General features: G+C 34.8%; 4 protein-coding genes and 1 non-coding gene across 5 annotated transcripts; 3 read left to right on the top strand and 2 right to left on the bottom strand.

Annotated features, from left to right (window-relative positions):
- Positions 1–3,115: 3,115 nt before the first annotated feature.
- On the bottom strand, positions 3,116–4,285 carry EV154DRAFT_583054 (uncharacterized protein; the record flags this gene model as incomplete). Its single annotated transcript, XM_051606696.1, has 2 exons — positions 3,116–3,619; positions 3,732–4,285. The coding sequence occupies 2 exons, from the start codon at positions 4,283–4,285 to the stop codon at positions 3,196–3,198; spliced, it is 978 nt and encodes a 325-aa protein (XP_051450554.1). The 3' UTR covers positions 3,116–3,195.
- A 168-nt stretch (positions 4,286–4,453) lies between these two features.
- Positions 4,454–5,197, top strand: EV154DRAFT_488385 (uncharacterized protein; the record flags this gene model as incomplete). Its single annotated transcript, XM_051599109.1, has 3 exons — positions 4,454–4,889; positions 5,043–5,076; positions 5,140–5,197. The coding sequence occupies 3 exons, from the start codon at positions 4,454–4,456 to the stop codon at positions 5,195–5,197; spliced, it is 528 nt and encodes a 175-aa protein (XP_051450553.1).
- Positions 5,198–5,772: 575 nt separating this feature from the next.
- Positions 5,773–5,845, bottom strand: EV154DRAFT_t166. The gene has a single exon. It is a non-coding gene; the product is annotated as a tRNA-Met (tRNA).
- Positions 5,846–8,990: 3,145 nt separating this feature from the next.
- EV154DRAFT_488383 (uncharacterized protein) lies at positions 8,991–10,041 on the top strand (the record flags this gene model as incomplete). Its single annotated transcript, XM_051599108.1, has 3 exons — positions 8,991–9,417; positions 9,722–9,874; positions 9,926–10,041. The coding sequence occupies 3 exons, from the start codon at positions 8,991–8,993 to the stop codon at positions 10,039–10,041; spliced, it is 696 nt and encodes a 231-aa protein (XP_051450552.1).
- Positions 10,042–16,361: 6,320 nt separating this feature from the next.
- On the top strand, positions 16,362–17,114 carry EV154DRAFT_571756 (uncharacterized protein; the record flags this gene model as incomplete). Its single annotated transcript, XM_051606288.1, has 3 exons — positions 16,362–16,745; positions 16,801–17,019; positions 17,100–17,114. The coding sequence occupies 3 exons, from the start codon at positions 16,362–16,364 to the stop codon at positions 17,112–17,114; spliced, it is 618 nt and encodes a 205-aa protein (XP_051450551.1).
- Positions 17,115–19,034: the final 1,920 nt, after the last annotated feature.

Raw genomic sequence — 19,034 nt, 5'->3', positions numbered from 1 at the left:
GCTTTCAATCGACTTACGCTTTTTTTTCACTTCGTCGCCGGTTTTAACGGACGAATAACTATCAAAACATATTCACTTTTTTAGTGTCTCTATGCCAAAGTATTGACATTTTTTTTGTCATATATATATTACAAATAAAATGTTTATAGTATTAAAAGCTATGGGCTTTATGTCCAAATTTTTGCCACTCAATAAATAGCCGCAACACTGTTTATTGAAATCACCCTCCTTCTTAGAATTTTCTTTCTAGTTTCCCCATTTTTTTCATCTTGTAAAGAGACAAGTTATAGAAATTAAAAGAGTGGTCAAAGGGTCATTGAAAGTACCTATGAAACGCACTGGAAGAGTACTCTATGTTTGTGTGTACCGTTCCTGTACGTAATATCTATTGAGTTTAAAAAATCGTTATTTATAAATCTAATATTTTTTTTCTTTCTGATTTTCCTTTTTTCTGTTTTCTTTTTGACAAATGACCATGAAACAGTATGTAGAATAATTGATACGATAATTTAACATAAAATTAACCTTTTACAGTTATGTAACTCTGTTTGATGTAGTTTATGAATATTAAATATTGTTTTTGCGTTCATGGTAGATGAACTACATTTTTTTCGAGGTACGTTTTATCGCTATAGTCACCTTCATTCCTGTTATTAGTATCAATAAATGTCTATAAATTTACTGTACGTTTACTGCTTGTAAATTTAGACCCGGACGACTTGTTTCTTTATTAAGGTATGATGTGGTTTTTTATCTCTTTTATACTCGTTATTAACGTTAGTTCTTATTATAGGTAAGTACCGCCCAGACGCGTTTGTCTATAACAGTTGTAACTACTAGCTCCATAAGTTGGTATGGGCGGGTTAGTTTCGTCTTTCGTCTGTAAAACTAATCTGTGCGTTTCTTTATTCAAACATTTGTGGCTCTTTTTTTCTTTTTCTTTTTTTTTCCAATAAAATATTTTTTTTTTATTCAATATATGATGTCTAAATTTTTGGTTTTATAAGGGTAGCAACTCGGGAACTGAATATGTAAACTGTATTATTATCTAATAGAATTATTTGCCAAAACAATCGTTTGTAATCATCAGTATCGTTCCAAAAATGCGAACGATTTCTTACAAAATCTGTCCAAAAATGCAACCGATTTTTTATAATATCGTTCCAATTTTTTGGACCGTTACCGCCGGTCTAACTTTTTCATTTCGTTTTAAAAAATTGGACCGATAAAAAGTTTCACAGTGAATAACAGTATTACGTACGGCTTCTATAACAGCTACTGCGTGTAAAAATGTTGTTTTTGGTTATCGGGTGAAACCTAATGTTAGATAGTCAATTAGAACATCCAATCACACGAAGCAAAAAGTTAACAGTTTATTCTACAGATAGTACCTGTTGATATGGCTTATGTTAACATAGCAACTTACTAAAGTGGCTGTTAATGTGTAAAACAATTCGAATTAACGTCTCTTTGGCACTTTTCTCAGGATAGCATTACATAAGTAAGGGAAACGAACTAATACAAGAGCTTAGAGAAGTTAATTACATTACTGGGAAAAAAAGTAGCGGCATGGAGGCAAATGTGATAAAATTCCTTTTAAAAGAATAAAAAAATATGTCTAAAAGCTAACTAGTACGGCACGGATAACAGGCAACTCAGCTCTTATTCCGAAATTTGCAAAACATTCATGACGACAAAACACTGATGCCTTAATGTGCAAAACACACCTAAACTTGAGCAAGTACAGCACCAAATTCAAATGGAGTGCAATCAACTATTTAAAATTGAAGAAATGTAGGATAATGATTAAAAATAAAAGCGCCAATAGCTCGTGAAAATTGTCATTATCGAACATCATAATTAGTGTTCGGAATGAAGATCGAAACTCTCGACCGAGCTTCGATCGTGTTCCAGTCGAAGCTCGCTCGAATGGGTTTTTTTGAAGCTCGAGCTCACTCGAAGTTTCTTAAGCTCGGCTCGGTTGCAAATACCATAGCTCGAACTCGCTCGTCCTTTTTATTACACAAAGTGAACGTCAAAGGGATGTTAATTACAGAAAGTTATGATAATAAAATTGTTGTATATTGAAATAGAAGTTGGAAAAAGAAAAAAACAACTTTTTTTCACCAGATTAACACCAAATTCGAATACTTAAATTAAACTATTACTGCATCTATAAATATAATACAGTTGGATTTGTGAACATGAAAGTTTAAATTGATTCTGCTGCGTCATGTTACTGCTGTTGCTGTAAACATTTGACTTAGTTGGGTTTAGTGTGAAACACTGTATCATTTTCTATGTTAAATGTGTTTATGGTTGTACAATTAAATAAAAGTCGAAAGCATTTTAGTTGGAATTATTAAAACATAAATAAAAAAATGGTAAAGGGAAGAAAAAATTAAAATCAAGGGGAAATGCCATCTGTAGTCTTTCATGGGCCTTAACTTTAAAGTGACTACTATCGATATTTTAGCCGAGCGAGCTTCGAGCGAGCATCGATCGAAGCTCGCTCGAACCCAAAAAAAGTGGCGCAAGCTCGAGTACAAAAACTCGGTTCGAGCTTCGTTCGAACTGGTGCAAGATCGGTGCAAGCTCCAAAAGTTCGAACACTAGTCACTTCCTGTGTCTCCTTTTCCATTCATTTTTTTATTTATTATCAAGAATGAGAGGAGTGATTAATGAGTTGTAAGGATTGAAAACATTTTTGTTCGCTTTCTTACATTCATAACTGACATTTTCAAAGTTTTTGAATGGAGCGCCACAATCGGGCTTCTTTCCCTTACGGTCTTTATTGACAGAGAGAATTTTTTTATCATCAGATTTATTAAGATATTCTTAACAACTGGTCCGTGAGACCATTTTTTATTACAGCAGGTGCAGGAGACAAAAAGGGTAGCAGGCTTGGTGTGATAGTTGAGGATAGAGATAAATAAATAAAAACAATAAAATACTTTGAGATTGCTTATAAGTTTTATTCAGTGTAAAAAGTAAATTCAAAGATTCAGAGGGTTCTATTTTAACTATCAGTTTGCATATTTATATATGTTAAGAGAAATCGGATTATGAATTTAGTTTCATGGATAAGTTACACAGCACTAAAATAGTGCTTGTAGTTGGATATGATATAATGTATAAGAAAATAGTTCGTGTTGTGATGTAATAATGTATGGGGTGATGAAGTGAGATTTAATTTTAATATTGTTTTATGGTGTGATTAGTAACAACAGTAGGTGGATCACCACAGGCATGTAAAGCCAATGAGATCATTTTATTACCTTCTATATCTTGGCTGTTCTTCCAGGCACTACCATCAAATACATCTTTGTAAGATCCAGACGAAGATTGTCTCTCTTCTCTATATGCGTTGATGTTGTTGACATTTCTTTGTTGAGTCAGGAAATTTCCGAATTGCTTTGCGAGAGATAACTGCGTATGAGTTTCTACAGGTACACCTGTAGCATTATCGGTGTATCTCGCAGCTTTACAAGAAACATTTGGACACTCAGTCTGTCCTCTCTCTTGTTCATCATCCACAAACATGTAACAGCCGTTACGACACATGTCGTACGTATCTGAGTCTACTCTGGATATGCTCTTACTGGAGATGGCATCGCATCTGTAGGGTTAAAGCAAATGGAGGTGTAATTCTATTAAAACAAACGTCATAAATAAACAATTATTTAGATATAACATTTATCAATTTACCGAGCTCAAGATCTGACATATACTTATTAAATGCTGCAATTAATTCTTCTGACGCAGTTTTTGATACTGCCCGCTTTGTCATGATATCTCTTATCTTCAAACTGGCTTTTTCAGTCAAATCAAGAGATCTCGTGCAGCCTTGTGTGTCAATACAAATCGGTGTTTGAACGGTTTTCTTGAAAATTTCTAATTTTTTCCCCACATCTTTTTTTTCCTGGGTCAAATATTCTTTTTCAGGATCCATGTTCTGATCTTGGAATTCTTCATCTGCAAGCAGGCGTTTTGATTCCTCAACGAACGCGACATTTTCTTTTTCGTAATCGCAATCCATAGGTTCGTCTTCGTACGTTTCGGTTTCTGTACACACATTCTCGAACGTGGTGCCAGTGTTCTGCAAATTTTGTAAGATTTGTTGGCCCATTGCGGTATTTTCATTTATTGAAGGACTAATGCTAATATTTTTTGATACTCGACTATAGATTTTTAATGATTGTTGAACCTTATGATTATCAAGGTGGCTTGATAAATCTTTCAACTTAACTTTTTCTTGACAAGTAGGGCAGTAATGTTTAACCATTTTTTTAAAGTGTCCTAAAGTGTGAAAAGAAGATTGGACGACGAGTATGTTTTTCTTTTATTGTTTTTGACGGAAATAGATAATGACACTAATAATTACCAGCTTGATTATTTACCAGGGATAAAAAGTTTTCACCACTTTCTTCTTTTTATTTTTTTTATTCTAGATATGCCTCCTAAAAGAAAACAACCCATCGAACCTACATCCAATTTGCTCTCGTCTATAGAAGCAATAGTAGAAAGAGCCTTGTTGGCTCAAAAGAAATCGATGGATGATATGATTACGGCAAAGGTGGATGAAGCCTGTTCAACGTTGGAAAGGAACATCATTTGCCTTGAAAATCAAAACGACAGTTTACAGGAAGCCTTACAAAGTTTGACTGAAAGAGGTGTCCAACAAGGTGAGTCTACTGTTTCTTCTGGTACTGTTCCTTCTATTACTGTACCGAAGGCAGTTTCTTACAAGGACAAGAAACTGGAGATAGCAATCTTGCTATTGAAACAAGTAGAAGGATTGTCTGAAACTGACAAGGAAGCTATGATGGAGAATTTGAATCGTTCTGCCCTTTCTGTTTGTCGTGTTTTCGCTTCCCAAAATCACATGGGTAAGTACAGAGGATGGGGATCCTTGAATGTCACTGAGCAATGGACAATGCTCAAATCAAAGCAATAGGAAGTAGTGGAAATCGTTCCAAGGTTTGGTTTCCTTAAGTATTGTGCTTGTCTTTGGCCATGCGAATTTATTTTGCAGCCCAAAGGGACACAAATGTCCATGAATTTCCGAACAGAAAGGTAAAGAGCAACATGAAAGAAATAAAAGTCTTCCTGTACTAACCTAGATATTTAATTACGTAGGCAAAACGCTGAAGCAAAGAAGATCATAGATGAATATCATTATCAAATGACACCTTAAATAAAGATCATATTTTTAGTTATCCAATTTTTGTAATAAATATAATAAGGTTTTAAAAGCATCATTAATTTACACCAATTTACATCCAGTTGATGTTTACACCATTAAGGTGGGATTAGGTGTATATACGTGTTAACATAATTCAAATGTAATAACATTGATTTAGGTGTTAACACGAGCAAGCTTGGTGTAATGAAATGTGATTAGGTGTTAAAACTATTTGGTGTTAACATCAGACTGCCCCTGGGAGCGGATTTTTACACCGAAATGGCGTTAACACCAAATTACACCAAAATTTCAATATGTGTTATACATTTTTTAATCACACAAAATAATAAAGATCGTCTTTTATCTACTACTTTACTTTTCTATACATATTTTCGTGGGACTTTTCGTATGTAACAGCCAAATATATAAAAGTATTATTTGGAGAATCAAAGATAATTTTATTATGATTGAGATAAAAGCCTATTTTAAATATCAACATATGTGTGTGACCTAAGTCACGACAATATATCACTTAATACCAGATCAGACCCTGAGACAAAAATTTAGTAATTCAAAAGCAAAAAAAGTAGCACCAGTCCGTTTCGATCAGACGACCTCAGGGTTATGAGCCCTGCGCGCTTCCTGCTGCGCCATGGTGCTGCTTGTTGAAATGTCAAGCCCACAATTGTCGATGGTTCTGATGCTTTTCTAAGCCACATTCCGACCCGGACTCTTCTACCCGACCCGGACTCTACCATGGATGTTGAAATGCCTCTGGAGATCGAATTACGGTTAAAGAAAGCTAAACTTCTAAAAAGGAAGTTTGTACCCAAGATAACCAATGCCAGTAGAAAACGGCCAAAGAAGTAACACCACTTTATTATAAATATCACAACACTACTTCTACATTCAATAACCTGATTACTTATATTTATCACAATCAATCTTTATATCTATCACCATACTTTTATTATATTATCACCATACATATCAGCATTACATTATCACATTATTATCACATTCTATATATTCCCCAAACTAGTATAAATAGCTCCTAGCTTTGTATCAAATAAACATTATCTTCTATTTTATATATTTAAGTACTTACCTACTTATTAACTGATTAACCACTGAGAGTTGAATCTTAACCCACTATAACCTATTACAAGACTGATAGAAATGTCAGTACCAGAATGGTAAAGATGCCTACGATAAAAGTACCAAGCAGTCCGACCCGCACCATTCCGGTAGACACGGACATCGACATGGATATTCCGGTAGAACTCGAAATCAGGCTAAAGAAGACCAAATATCAGAAGAGGAAGTTCGTACCACTTACTAAAAACAATACAAGGTCAAAGAAGCGGAAACCATAATAACACCACTTTTATTAAATGAATATCATACCACTCGGGATTACTATCTCTTCATCATATATATTAAACAGGTGCTCAACTTATCAAGACATCACCTGTTCATACAATTACTATATTTATTATCACACTATCAATTATCTCAAGTATAAATAACCAACTTGTATCATTAATAAATCATTATCTTTATTTTGACATTAAATACTTCTTTGACTATTCTTTATAATTAACCACTGAGAGTTGAATTATAATATACCTTGAAACTTACAGAAATGTCAAGCCCACAATTATCGATGGTTCTGATGCTTCTCTAAGCCACATTCCGACCCGGACTCTTGCACCGGACCCAGACTCTACCATGGATGTTCAAATGCCTCTGGAGATCGAATTACGATTAAAGAAAGCTAAACTTCTAAAAAAGAAGTTTGTACCCAAGATAACCAATGCCAATAGAAAACGGCCAAAGAAGTAACACCACTTTATTAAAAATATCACAACACTACTTCTACATTCAATAACCTGATTACTTATATTTATCACAATCAGTCTTTATATCTATCACCATACTTTTATTATATTATCACCATACATATCAACCTTACATTATCACCATATTCATTATTATCACATTCTATATATTCCCCAAACTAGTATAAATAGCTCCTAGCTTTATATCAAGTAAATATTATCTTCTATTTTATAATTTCAAGTAGTTGCTTACTTACTTACTGATTAACCACTGAGAGTTGAATCTTACATACACTACTTAACCTATTACAAGACTGATAAAATGATACGTTTTAGTGTTAATTATGTTGCTGGTAACGTTACTTCTTTTGGTCACGTACACATCACAGTACCGCGTATTATGTATGTAGCCCAAAGACAGGATTCTGGACATATCCTGTGTCCGAAAATACCGAGAAATTAGAAAATAAAAAACTAGCGATCCTACTTAATAACCATAGTTCAAACTTTAACACGTTGTAGATTTAAAAAAAAGGTATAGAAATAAAAAAAAATTCATTTGCTACATTTTTCGTTGATTTATTAGACATTAAAGATGGCGTTGATTTCACACAAAAAAAATGCCAAAACGAAGATTGAATTTATTACTAGCAAAAAATTCTTAATTATAAGCAGAATCCCCCTTTTTTATAAATATCTTGGAGTGTCTATTTTATAGAAAGAACCCCCAGAATATATCTGTTACAGTGTCAAAGAACATGTTTGTATAGCATGCGATTATATCTGAGCGAAAAAAAGAAAAAAAAAAAGAAAAAAGAAAAGTAAAAAAAAAAAGTTAAAAAAAAATAAGGATAAAAAAATAAGGGTAAAAGAAAAGAAAAAGCGTGAAAATACCTTAGTTTTTACAAGGACAGAATTGGATTTGCGTTATATTCAGATTTAAAAATAATAATTACCTTTACTTAATCAAAAAATTATTGATTTTTGTTGCATTTTATATCAAAAGTATAAATATTATTGAAACAGCACCCATTTCTTACATTTGACCGGCAAACGGTATCCTAATATGAACTTCGTGCTGCCTGAGATTGGTCAGTACATCTTATCTGTATATAGCCTAGTGCGATTCTTTGTAGTAATATCGTTTATTATTGACTAGACTGATGCATGTTAGCAAGCATTTTTTAAAGAAAGACGCAACTGATTCCAGTATTGTGCTTTAATTTTGGGTTGAATTTTTTTATTTTACACTATAACAGCAAAATTTCTATGTTTTTATACAATTAATATATTGTATGAAATAAAACCAAGAAAAAGTATACAAAAAAATATTGATGAAAAAACATAATCAGGCCAAATAATAACGCGTTGTTGCATTTCCTGGGTTCAACAGATTTTTTATCTAAGTTTTACATCAAATATTTAGGTTGAGAGAGGTAAGCACTGTTGATATAATACCAAATTATACGAAGTGTATGGTGAAACGTTTTTATTTTTTGACGTAAGATTTTTCTATTTATGGTTTAGGTGTAACGTGAAAAAAAAGTTGGTGATGTAATCAGGTTATGCCCGTCCTTTTATGGGATGATTTTTTTTTTGGGTTTTTTACAGCTTACTTTATCACCTGATTCCCAAACTAACAATGAATGAAACCGAAGAACTTTGTTATACACCCCGGCAGCTTTCGTACACAATCTTAAGGAAGACAGGAGTTAAGTAATTGAAACATTGAAACGCGACTTAGATAAAGACAATTTCCCACATGCATTAAGTCATTCATTTAGAAACAGTCGCAGACTAGAACACTGTTCAACTTGTAAAAAGTATAAGTGCAAGTTTAAGGTAACTTATCGTTACTATGTCCACAGTCATGCATGGGTACTTCAGCCAGCCAAAACAGCGCATAACCACATACGTTTTTTTGACCCGCTTGCGTTTAAAAAAAAGATCCATGTCCTTGGAAAATGACAGATTTCCAATTTCAAGATATCAAGACGGATGGATTTTGTGGATTTAGAGCTGTAGCGACCATAATTTACGGGTCTGAAGATAATTATTGTCGAATCAAGAAAGAGATGATGGCAACTTTAGAGGATGAAAAATACAGGGGACTTTATAAGCAAATGGGTATTATGGTCGAGAAAAAAGGGGACGACCAGTTTTACGATTTAGAGAAAAGAGTACGATTTGGGCGTGAGGGTGAAGAAAACACGGCACCTATTGAGTATTTCTTTACTTCGCCAGGCTGTCTCCAAGTCTGTGCCGATACATATGATGAAAGCTTCGTTTTAGTAGACAGTGAGAATGTATGTAATTCATACAGCTTGGTCCCCCTTTTTTCTAAGAAACGTTTGATCAAACCTCTGGTGATCAAATTTATGTTACTGGATGGTAATCGACTTGGGCACTTTGAGGCCGCGAAATGTCATGTAGGGCATGACATTATTTATCCCCCTCTCTTTCCGTTTTATTTGAAAATAAACAAAAATTTGGATGATCTAGTCAAAGATTGCGATTTCATGATACAAAAATATGTACATGAAATTGCCAATCACGACATCATTATGTTAGATTAAAATTAACATGCCGCAGATTAGATCAGTAAAAGATCTCCAGCCCGACCACATTTATTTTTTTCCTTTTTCATCTTTTTATAAATAATCCCTTAAAATTTAAATGGCATTGACTGATTCAGACCGTGTAGCTTGTTTTTGTGAGAAATGCACAACGCGTGGCTTAAAATACACCTTTGTCAGCAGAAAGACAAGATATAATCACGAGAGAGATAGTCGCATTGATTTTAAGCAGAAACGCCAGGAATACAAAAAAGAAATGGGCGACCGTAAACGTAATATTGTTTCTATTATAAAGCATGGATAAAATATTAATTTTTTCGAAGTTGTTTACAATATCCCCACTCGCCAAACTATTTCAATTGATACTGATATGAATAATTCTGCATCTAATGATGATGAGATAATGATTGAAGACGGTAAAACAAATGTTATTTTCTGATACGATTTTGCATAATCTGATTTTTTTTAAAAAAAAACCCCAGAGCAACCAGAGTACATTGAAGAAATTGTACAGGGTGATGAGAGTCAGTCCGAAGAAGAAGAAGAAGAAGAAAAGAAGAAGAAGAAGAAGAAGGTACTTAATAAAATGATAACAATTAAAAAAAATGATGTGTCATTAATCTAACTCTATTTTTGCAGAGGCCTATCCCAATCAATACGGAGATCTCAATATTTTCCCCTCTGAACCTCTTGCTTTTGTTTTTGTTTTAATGGTTCTTACTTTGAATTCTCGTTTTTTGATAACAAATGAAATGCTTGAATTGATTATGGGATTTTTGAACGTCGCTCTTGAGTTGACCGAGATGAAATTTAGATTTCCCAGAACGAAGGCCACGTTCGAAAAAAGATGTTCCGTCGACGAACTTTTTTTTTCTGGAGTTACTCAGTACGTCGATTGTTTAAAGTGTCATACTCTTTATTCAATTGATCAAACCCAAAATGAACGTATTTCTCGCCCCAATTGTAGATTTGCCACCAAAATCAATATGTACAACCAAGTAACCGAAAGGTGTGATCAACCATTGTATACAGTCAGCAAAAAGAATGTTTATTCACCTGCAGCTATTTACATGTACAATTCAATCGTCAGCACTTTACGCAAGTTTTATTTGCGTGATAATTTTGCTGCCATGGTTAAGGCTTGGAAAACAAGAGGATTAAACGATGACAAAAACTTGTATGATGTATACGATGGTGAGGTATGGAAGAATTTCAAGATTGATGAGAACGATGAGGTCCCCTTTGTTGATCAATCCGACAACAATTTGATGCTTTCGATCGGTGTTGATTGGTATCAAAACTATACATATAGTGTCCATTCAACTGGCGCTATTTACCTGACCATTTTGAATTTGCCAAAGGAGATGAGGGATAGCAAAGACTTTGTTATTCTCTCTGGTCTTATGCCTGGTCCTCGTGAGAGTAAATTGGACGAGATAAACAATTATCTCGCTCCCCTTGTTGAGGAGCTCAAGGATTTGATGAATGGGGTTGAAATGATGCTGCCAAATCGTTCAAAGATTACGGTAAAAGCTGCATTGACGCTTGTAGTAGCAGATTTACCAGCTGCGGCTAAGCTTTGTGGATTTGCGTTGTACAATGGCATCTGTGCATGCAGAAAATGTGAGCGCCAATTTTCTGCGGTGGTCGAAGGTGCTGCGCCTCGTGACTATTCCGGATGGGAAGATGAAACTTGGACACCAAGAACAAAAGCCAGCAACTTGACTCATGCATTGGAATGGCCAGCAACTTGACTCATGCATTGGAATGGAAAGCAGCACCAAACACTGCTCAAAAACTGCGTTGGTGCAAAAACATGGAACCCGCTGGTCACAATTGCACTTGCTGGAGTATTTCAATCCTGTCGATTTTACAGTGATTGATCCAATGCACAATCTGTACCTCGGTACGTGTAAAAGAATCATGGTAAACATGTGGATTCCGGATAAGGACATTGTACTGGCCGACCGTGAGCGTATGTCTTCTTTGTGCGGAAGAATTATTCTTCCTTTTGGATACGATCATGGATCTATTGCCCGTAAGATGCTAGTTGGTGATGGCTTCGGTCATATGAAAGGTTCGGAATGGCTGGTATTCAGTGTCTGGTTGTCTCCTGTACTTCTTAAAGGTATTTTATCTTCAGTTAAGTATGACAACTGGATGCTGTATGTAAAAGCGTTGCAGCTACTGTCGTCAACAAGTGTTTCTCTGGTGGATTTGAATGCAGCCCACGTTCTTCTTCGGGAGTTTTGCAAAGGATTTACAATTATTTACGGCAAAGAAAGATTGTATCCTAACATCCATATGCATTTACATATCAAGAATGATGCTTTTCTGTTTGGTCCTCTCCCGTCGCATTCAGCATTTTTTTACGAACGATGTAACAAGGAGCTCAAAAATATCAAGACCAATTCGAAACCTCTCTTTGAAAGAACGGTCATGAAATCTTTTTTGAAATCAGTTCATTACGCGGATATGGTGAAATCGTTTCCAACTTTGGATAAAGGGGATGATTTAGACACCAAAATCAAGAATCTATTATTGGAACTGACATTCATGGTACTCAAAAGTATTACAGCGATAATATTTTAAAAGGTGAAATTGAGGAATCAAGCAATGATTTCAATTTTCCTGAATTCATTTCTTTTTCCGAAAACGTCAATACCAGCATTTACAAAGACGCAACTGGGTATGAACCTTTGCCTGTATCAACGATCAAATCCTTAAAATTCAGTATACATCAAGCTAAAATGACCGGATTGAACACCATCATTTGATCAACCACTATCGCGCGTACTTTGTTGACTTTGATTTTGGCTTTAACATCCAGCAATTACTCTTTTGGTCAACCATCCGATAGAATTCAAAACAAAATCAACAAATTCAGGTCAATGTGATACTAGGTAACAAACACAACTCAATGAGTCTTCCTCAGCCAGAGGGAGCTTCATTAGAGCGTATTTTGACAATTGACTTTGACCAGCTCAAATACAGTATTTTTCCGACATACCAATGCATTAGAGACTGACGACGACAAATTGCAAGATTTCATGTTTACCTTTGCTTTTGTCCGCTTTTATAAGCTACAGCAAATAGCCCTTACCACATACGAATCCATCAACACTGAAGTGTGTCAAAATACGTTGGAAGATGAATCCGAATTTTGCATTTTACCAGTTGCAAAAATTCTCTCCAATTGATATCTTGATGAACATATTTGATAACACAGACATCGTTATAAACGTCCCAAAAAAATTACAGAATAAACAAAAGTATAACACCAATACATATATATCAAAACCAAAAAAAAAAGAAAAAGGGCATACTTTATTACTAATTGTTTTTTAAAAGAGGCTTTAACCACTGCCCATTCAGGAAGCTTAGATTTATCTTCCTCGTCAGGGTTGGGATCCTTTACAGCACTGGTAAGTCTGTTTTTTCTCCTTGTTTCTTCAAGAATTTCTTATGACGCGAATCCAAATTCTTCAAAAAATCATTACAATATAAGACATGATTAATTTTCAGATGTGCTGCGATCGAGCCTTTTATATTCATGATTACGTGATCTACACAGCATATTTTATCCATTATTTTAATTTCATAAACACTTATTTTATTCTTCCATATTAAATATCTGCAATTTACTTAAGAAACTAGCACGATATTTATCATGCTAAATATAAGTGTAGTAAATCTAGATTTTAAGATAATAGCTTTACAGAAAAAAATAGTTAAAAAACAAAAGGAATACAATTATAAGTCTTGTCGTTTTATTTGTAAAAAAATTGATTAAAAATTAACTAGATGGGTGGATTTGGCCTGATTTTTATAGAAGATAGAAAATATTGTGGTTTGTATATGTGACAGCTCAGATCAATCGCAGTTTCGTATGATGGACCATTCATTTGGATTATGGAAGATTGTTGAGGATATCATAGATGTAACAATAAAGTTACTTGCTAATCATGAATCACACTGTTATATCACAGATGTATTGAATCATAGAAACAATAGAAATCCAATATTAGATCTCAGTAGACAGACTAGAGATTGTAATCATGGAAAGATTGTTATGAACGAATAAGAATACATGGATAAACATTTATTCAATTCAAATGGATAAACGATTGAATAGTAAGTCCCAATTGGTTCTACTGTTAGTTTTGACACAGCTTCGTAAAAGTATAAACACGAGCTCATTCAACTCTTAATAAAAGGTTATCTTTACTTTGCTTATTTTTAAAGACCATTTTGATATCTACGATATTACACACACATTACCCCCGCTTGTTCTAATCCTACGGTTGAAGTCTGTACACAGGGTACAATCCTGTGGCGAGTAAATATTTATTTTCCAAAAAGCAATATAATCGAATGGGCCTGGACTATATAATATTAAAAGATCTTGAGCACAAATATTACTCTTGTCATTTGATGTTATAACTGTTGATCCCTCTGACTAATATTTATATACTCAGTATGGAAGGGCTAAATTCAAAGACATGTTGATTATTTACTATCACCAGATTATTACATCATGATCCAATAAGGTGCTTAATATTTTTCCTAGAACTATCCCAGTTCTTTATATAAATATCCATAATTTTTTCTCATAGACCATCAATACATTTTTTATACGTTTATAACTATAATTTTTTCGTCCATAATAATTTGGTATCCAAGTTCTAACAGTATCACTTTTGGTTTTTTTTTTAATTTTGTTTTCCATGCTAAACAAAGATCGTAAGATAGCTGTCTTTGATTTAGTATTGTTCCTTAAATTCCTGATCTCTCATTGGTCGGATCCTAGATTTGTGTTGTAATGAAGAAATTTTCATGAAGCCGGGCTACTTATTCCCGGTCTTTTATCCGTGAAATAGCTTTCCTTTTGTAGACAGTAGCGTTTATTATGTGGTTTTAGCACAACAGGTAGAAAAGTTTATATTTATTAAACTATTATTACAAAATGACATTATTAATATGTTGTACTAATCAGATTATCGGAGGCCAATGACAAGCGAGGTTTAAAAGTATAAGCGCGAGAAATTTCTGAATATATTTTTGGATACCTTTTAAAGGTACGCGTCGAGTGACATTACAAACCCATTACGGAAACGTGGACCACTATTATATGATTCTCCTTGGATTAGGTACTTTTGAGATAAGCCGTGTTAGTCATAATCTTGCCTGTCCTCTAGCCCTGTCAAAGAAGGAGGTTGAATTCAATATTACTATATTAAAATTATTGGAATCGTAATTACGCAGTCACAAGGCGAGCTAATTTTCAGTCACAAAAGTTAGGATTTTTTATGGGGTTGCGGGGGTTTCCCCCGCAAGAGGGGAGGGGGAACCCCTCCCCCCAAGTATATGGTTAATAGTATTTAGCATTAAATTGCTAAATTCTGAAGAACAATAATTTTTTTTTTTTTTTTATAGCATTATATCTTAGAGCATAATTTGTTTTTACAGCGTGATTTTTTTTAAAACGCTATGATTTTAAAGCGTGATTTTTTTTCACTGCGTAATATTTTTGAGTAGAGATACGCAATTGGAGGTTGGAAAACCCCGTCCTCCTAAGAATACGACTCAACAGAAAACATTAAACTAAAAAAAGAGCTTATTTAAAAATTGATTATATTGGAGAAAGTCATAATATAAATAGTGACTTTTACGGAAAAAGTCATTGCAAAAAAAAATGTTAATATTGGGATTTCGGGGTAGAGATTACCCTTCGCCCTAATTTGACAACTAATAGCATTAAGCATTATACTATAGAGGTTAGAGAAAAGTCTATGAACACTTTTTCACAAACAATATGTCATTACTCGAGAAGAACTGAAAAATTGTTTGTTTTAGGTCGATGAAGGGGTCGCCTTTAAATTAATATTTTGGATTATCAAGTCTTTCATTATGAAGCAAAAAAATTTTGCATAGAATAGTTAATCAGATATGTAAACAGTTAATAAATTTGCGTAGATCAACTTTCTAGCCTGGGTCTAGGGATATCGTTTTTTTTCAAATATTTAAACATGTATTGAGAAACATCAAAGTTTTTTCCAGTGTCAAACTGATAATAGGCAGTGTATCCTAAGCTATAATGGTGTGTGGGCTTCATAGCTAATTAATATATGTTAAGGTTTTTATTTCAAAAACAGGCCTGAAGCAGCACGAGCCTTCGTCAAAGCGCAGCGTACCGAACTGGGATAGTTGAGGATAGAGATAATTAAAGAGAAACAATAAAATACTTTGAGACTGGTTATAAGTTTTACTAAGAGTAAAAGTAGATTAAAAAATTGAGAGGGTTCTATTCTAACTATCAGTTTGCATATTTATATATGTTAAAAATAATCGAATTATGAATTTAGTTTGATGGATTAGTTACACAGCACTAAAATAGTGCTTGTAGTTGGATATGATATAATGCATAAGAGATTACTTCGTGTTGTGATGAAATGAGATTTAATTTTAATATTGTTTTATGGTGTGATTAGTAACAACAGTAGGTGGATCACCACACGAACCATAATGCAGGTCAAAAATTTACCGCAGCGCAGCGAAGGTCAACATTTTTACGGAAACGGAGTTTTTTTGGAATAGCCTCGTGTATATAAAGGACCCCTAAATTTTATGTCAATAAAAGTTCAGTCACTTTTTGCAATCTGGTTAATCTTACTTGTCATGTTTCTTAAATTATTATCGATTTATCATTTTTTTTAACCAAGCTGTTACTGTATCAACTCTACTTTTTTTCTACGGAAAATGTTTTTCCTTCTACTTCTGATTCTGACAAATCCCCCCAAGAATATTCAAACTTCTCCTCGTGCTACTTCTGCTGGTATGGATGCTCATGGCACTACCCCTGCTAATGGTACTGCCTCATCTTTTGCTACTACTGTTCCTACTTATGCTCAGGCGGTTACCAACAATGTGAATAATATTACTCCTGCTCTCCCGATCGAGGCTCTAAATAACAATCCTATTACTACTGTACTCGAAACCTTGATTCCTGATAATATGACCACTACCACTGAGGGGACTTCTCAAGTTCATGTTCAAGAACAAGATTCACTTCATGGACTGCAATCCATGAAGGATATTGAATTATCGCTCAACGGACCCAATTACTCGTATGATAATCGTGAGGTTACGAACGCGCTTAGTGTAAACAATAACAGAGCTCACCCTATCGTACAGTCAGCTTCTGCAACTGGATATGAGATCTGCACTTACTTTAGCCCAAGATGAGATGCATTCGTTGACGATGTATATTGCACCTGCCCCTGAGAGCCATACCTTGTTGAAAAGTATACGTAATTATTTGGCTCGTCGCTTGGAAGATATAGAACTATTTAAGCAAAGCCTTGCCATGATGAAAGCTACTGCTGGTGATACTATCTTAGCGTCTAAAAATTCGTCAGTAGTCCCAAGAATCTTACCTAAGTTTTGCTGGGAAGGACCCAACCACTTTGAGGGAACTCCAGTTTTTATTGATATTAGGACATGCCTCCGTAATTTCACCGATGTATTGACTTTGATGCTAATTACTTACGTATTATGCCTCCACAATTGAGCGATCCCGCTTGTGGTTGGTTTGAAGATTACTTGACAACGTTTAGAAAAGTTAAACAGGTTGATCCTACTTGGAATGAGTTTGTTGTTGCCTTTCACGAGCGTTATGGACGTAATGCTCGAGAGGAAAGAAACAACAGTGCACGTGAATTGAACAATATTACAATGTCACGTGGGGAGACTTTGGATGATTTTATTGATCGGTTCAATAATTTGCGTCATCGTGCAGTTGATCAGATTTTACCTGATTCAGTTTTGGCTGAAAAGTTCTTAGCAGCTTTGCCTGACAATTTGGCTGAACAAGTTACGATCGCCTCTGTATCTCTTTCTGAGTATAAACGATCTGATGTAGATATTCTTTCCAGTTTAGCTCGTGCATTGGAGTGTGCTCCTAGAGCTCCTAAACGTACGTCATCGGATTTAGATCAAAATAACGTCTATCATAAGTCATCCAGACTATCCAAGCATGCTACTTCTCGTGCTAGTGCGGTACCTTTGTCATCCACTTCTTCCAACGGCGAGTCTTCGTCAAGTCCATATGTAGCTCCTACAGAACGTAAGGCCAAGGTTCCATCCAGTAAATATTGTAGTTTCCATCGAGTAACGACTCACAACACTGAAGATTGTAACGCTGCTGCTGCCCTGTGATAGTTGAGGATAGAGATAGATAAATAAAAACAATAAAATACTTTGAGACTGCTTATAAGTTTTATTCAGAGTAAAAGTAGATTCAAAGATTGAGAGGGTTCTATTCTAACTATCAGTTTGCATATTTATATATGTTAAGAGAAATCGGATTATGAATTTAGTTTGATGTATAAGTTACACAGCACTAAAATAGTGCATGTAGTTGGATATGATATAATGTATAAGAGATTAGTTCGTGTTGTGATGTAATAATGTATGGGGTAATCAAATGAGATTTAATTTTAATATTGTTTTATGGTGTGATTAGTAACAACAGTAGGTGGATCACCACATGCCCGGTGAGCCAACTCTTCGAAGCTGTAACCAATGCTTCAAGTGTAAAGCTGAGAACTGGACACGTGAACATGTGTGTCATACGTCACGTGGTGGACCTAACATCCAAGAAAATATGTACATGGGTGCGCTTAGTTTGCGAGGTACAGCTGCTGCTGCTACGCCTGCTCTGTGTACAACTACTAGTCGTTTTCCTGTTTCTCGTCACCCGGCTTCTCGTCGTCCTTTAACTACTACCCGTCGTACTGCACCTATTACAAGTGATCGAGAGGATACTGCTTTCTGTCACGATTTTGCTACTACTGCCACTGCTCCCACCGACCACGATGATACTTCCGTATCAGATGGTGATGCGGAGTTTATGGATGCCGATATGGTAGCCCGTCAGGCACAACAATGTAAGTTAAATCCAGAATTCAGTCGGTTTCCTGACAATAAATTTAACTTGATCATCATTTCCATTATTATAGAACATGTCAAAACCTATGCTTTGATATATACTGGCGTCACGTTCTCCATAAATCCTCCTTCTTTTGCTTCTCTCCTGGGAGATCAAATTCAGGTTACTCCCTCTTCTGGTTTAGTCCAACTTGGTCATCCTGATGCCGTGAGTGCAAGATTAGGAACGACAAGATTTAAATTTTTTTTTCAAAAATAAATCTATCTTCCATAAATTCGAAATATTTGACTTTTTTACATCCAAAAATAATGAGAATGTTCCAGCTTTGATTGGTATGGATTTATTTCATAAATTACAACTAGGTATTACGGGATTAACAATATCACATTTCGAAATCCAAGAAAGTAACCCCTTTCCACCAGCTCCGGCTGATCCTATCTCTATGCCTAATAACAGTCCATTTGGAACTCCTGTAGAAAGAG

The sequence above is a fragment of the Mucor mucedo genome (assembly GCF_025094135.1).
Source record: "Mucor mucedo strain NRRL 3635 chromosome Unknown EV154scaffold_244, whole genome shotgun sequence".
Classification (NCBI taxonomy): domain Eukaryota; kingdom Fungi; phylum Mucoromycota; class Mucoromycetes; order Mucorales; family Mucoraceae; genus Mucor; species Mucor mucedo.
The sequence above is the reverse complement of the archived record's forward strand: the minus strand, read 5'-3'. Positions and strand labels throughout refer to the sequence as shown.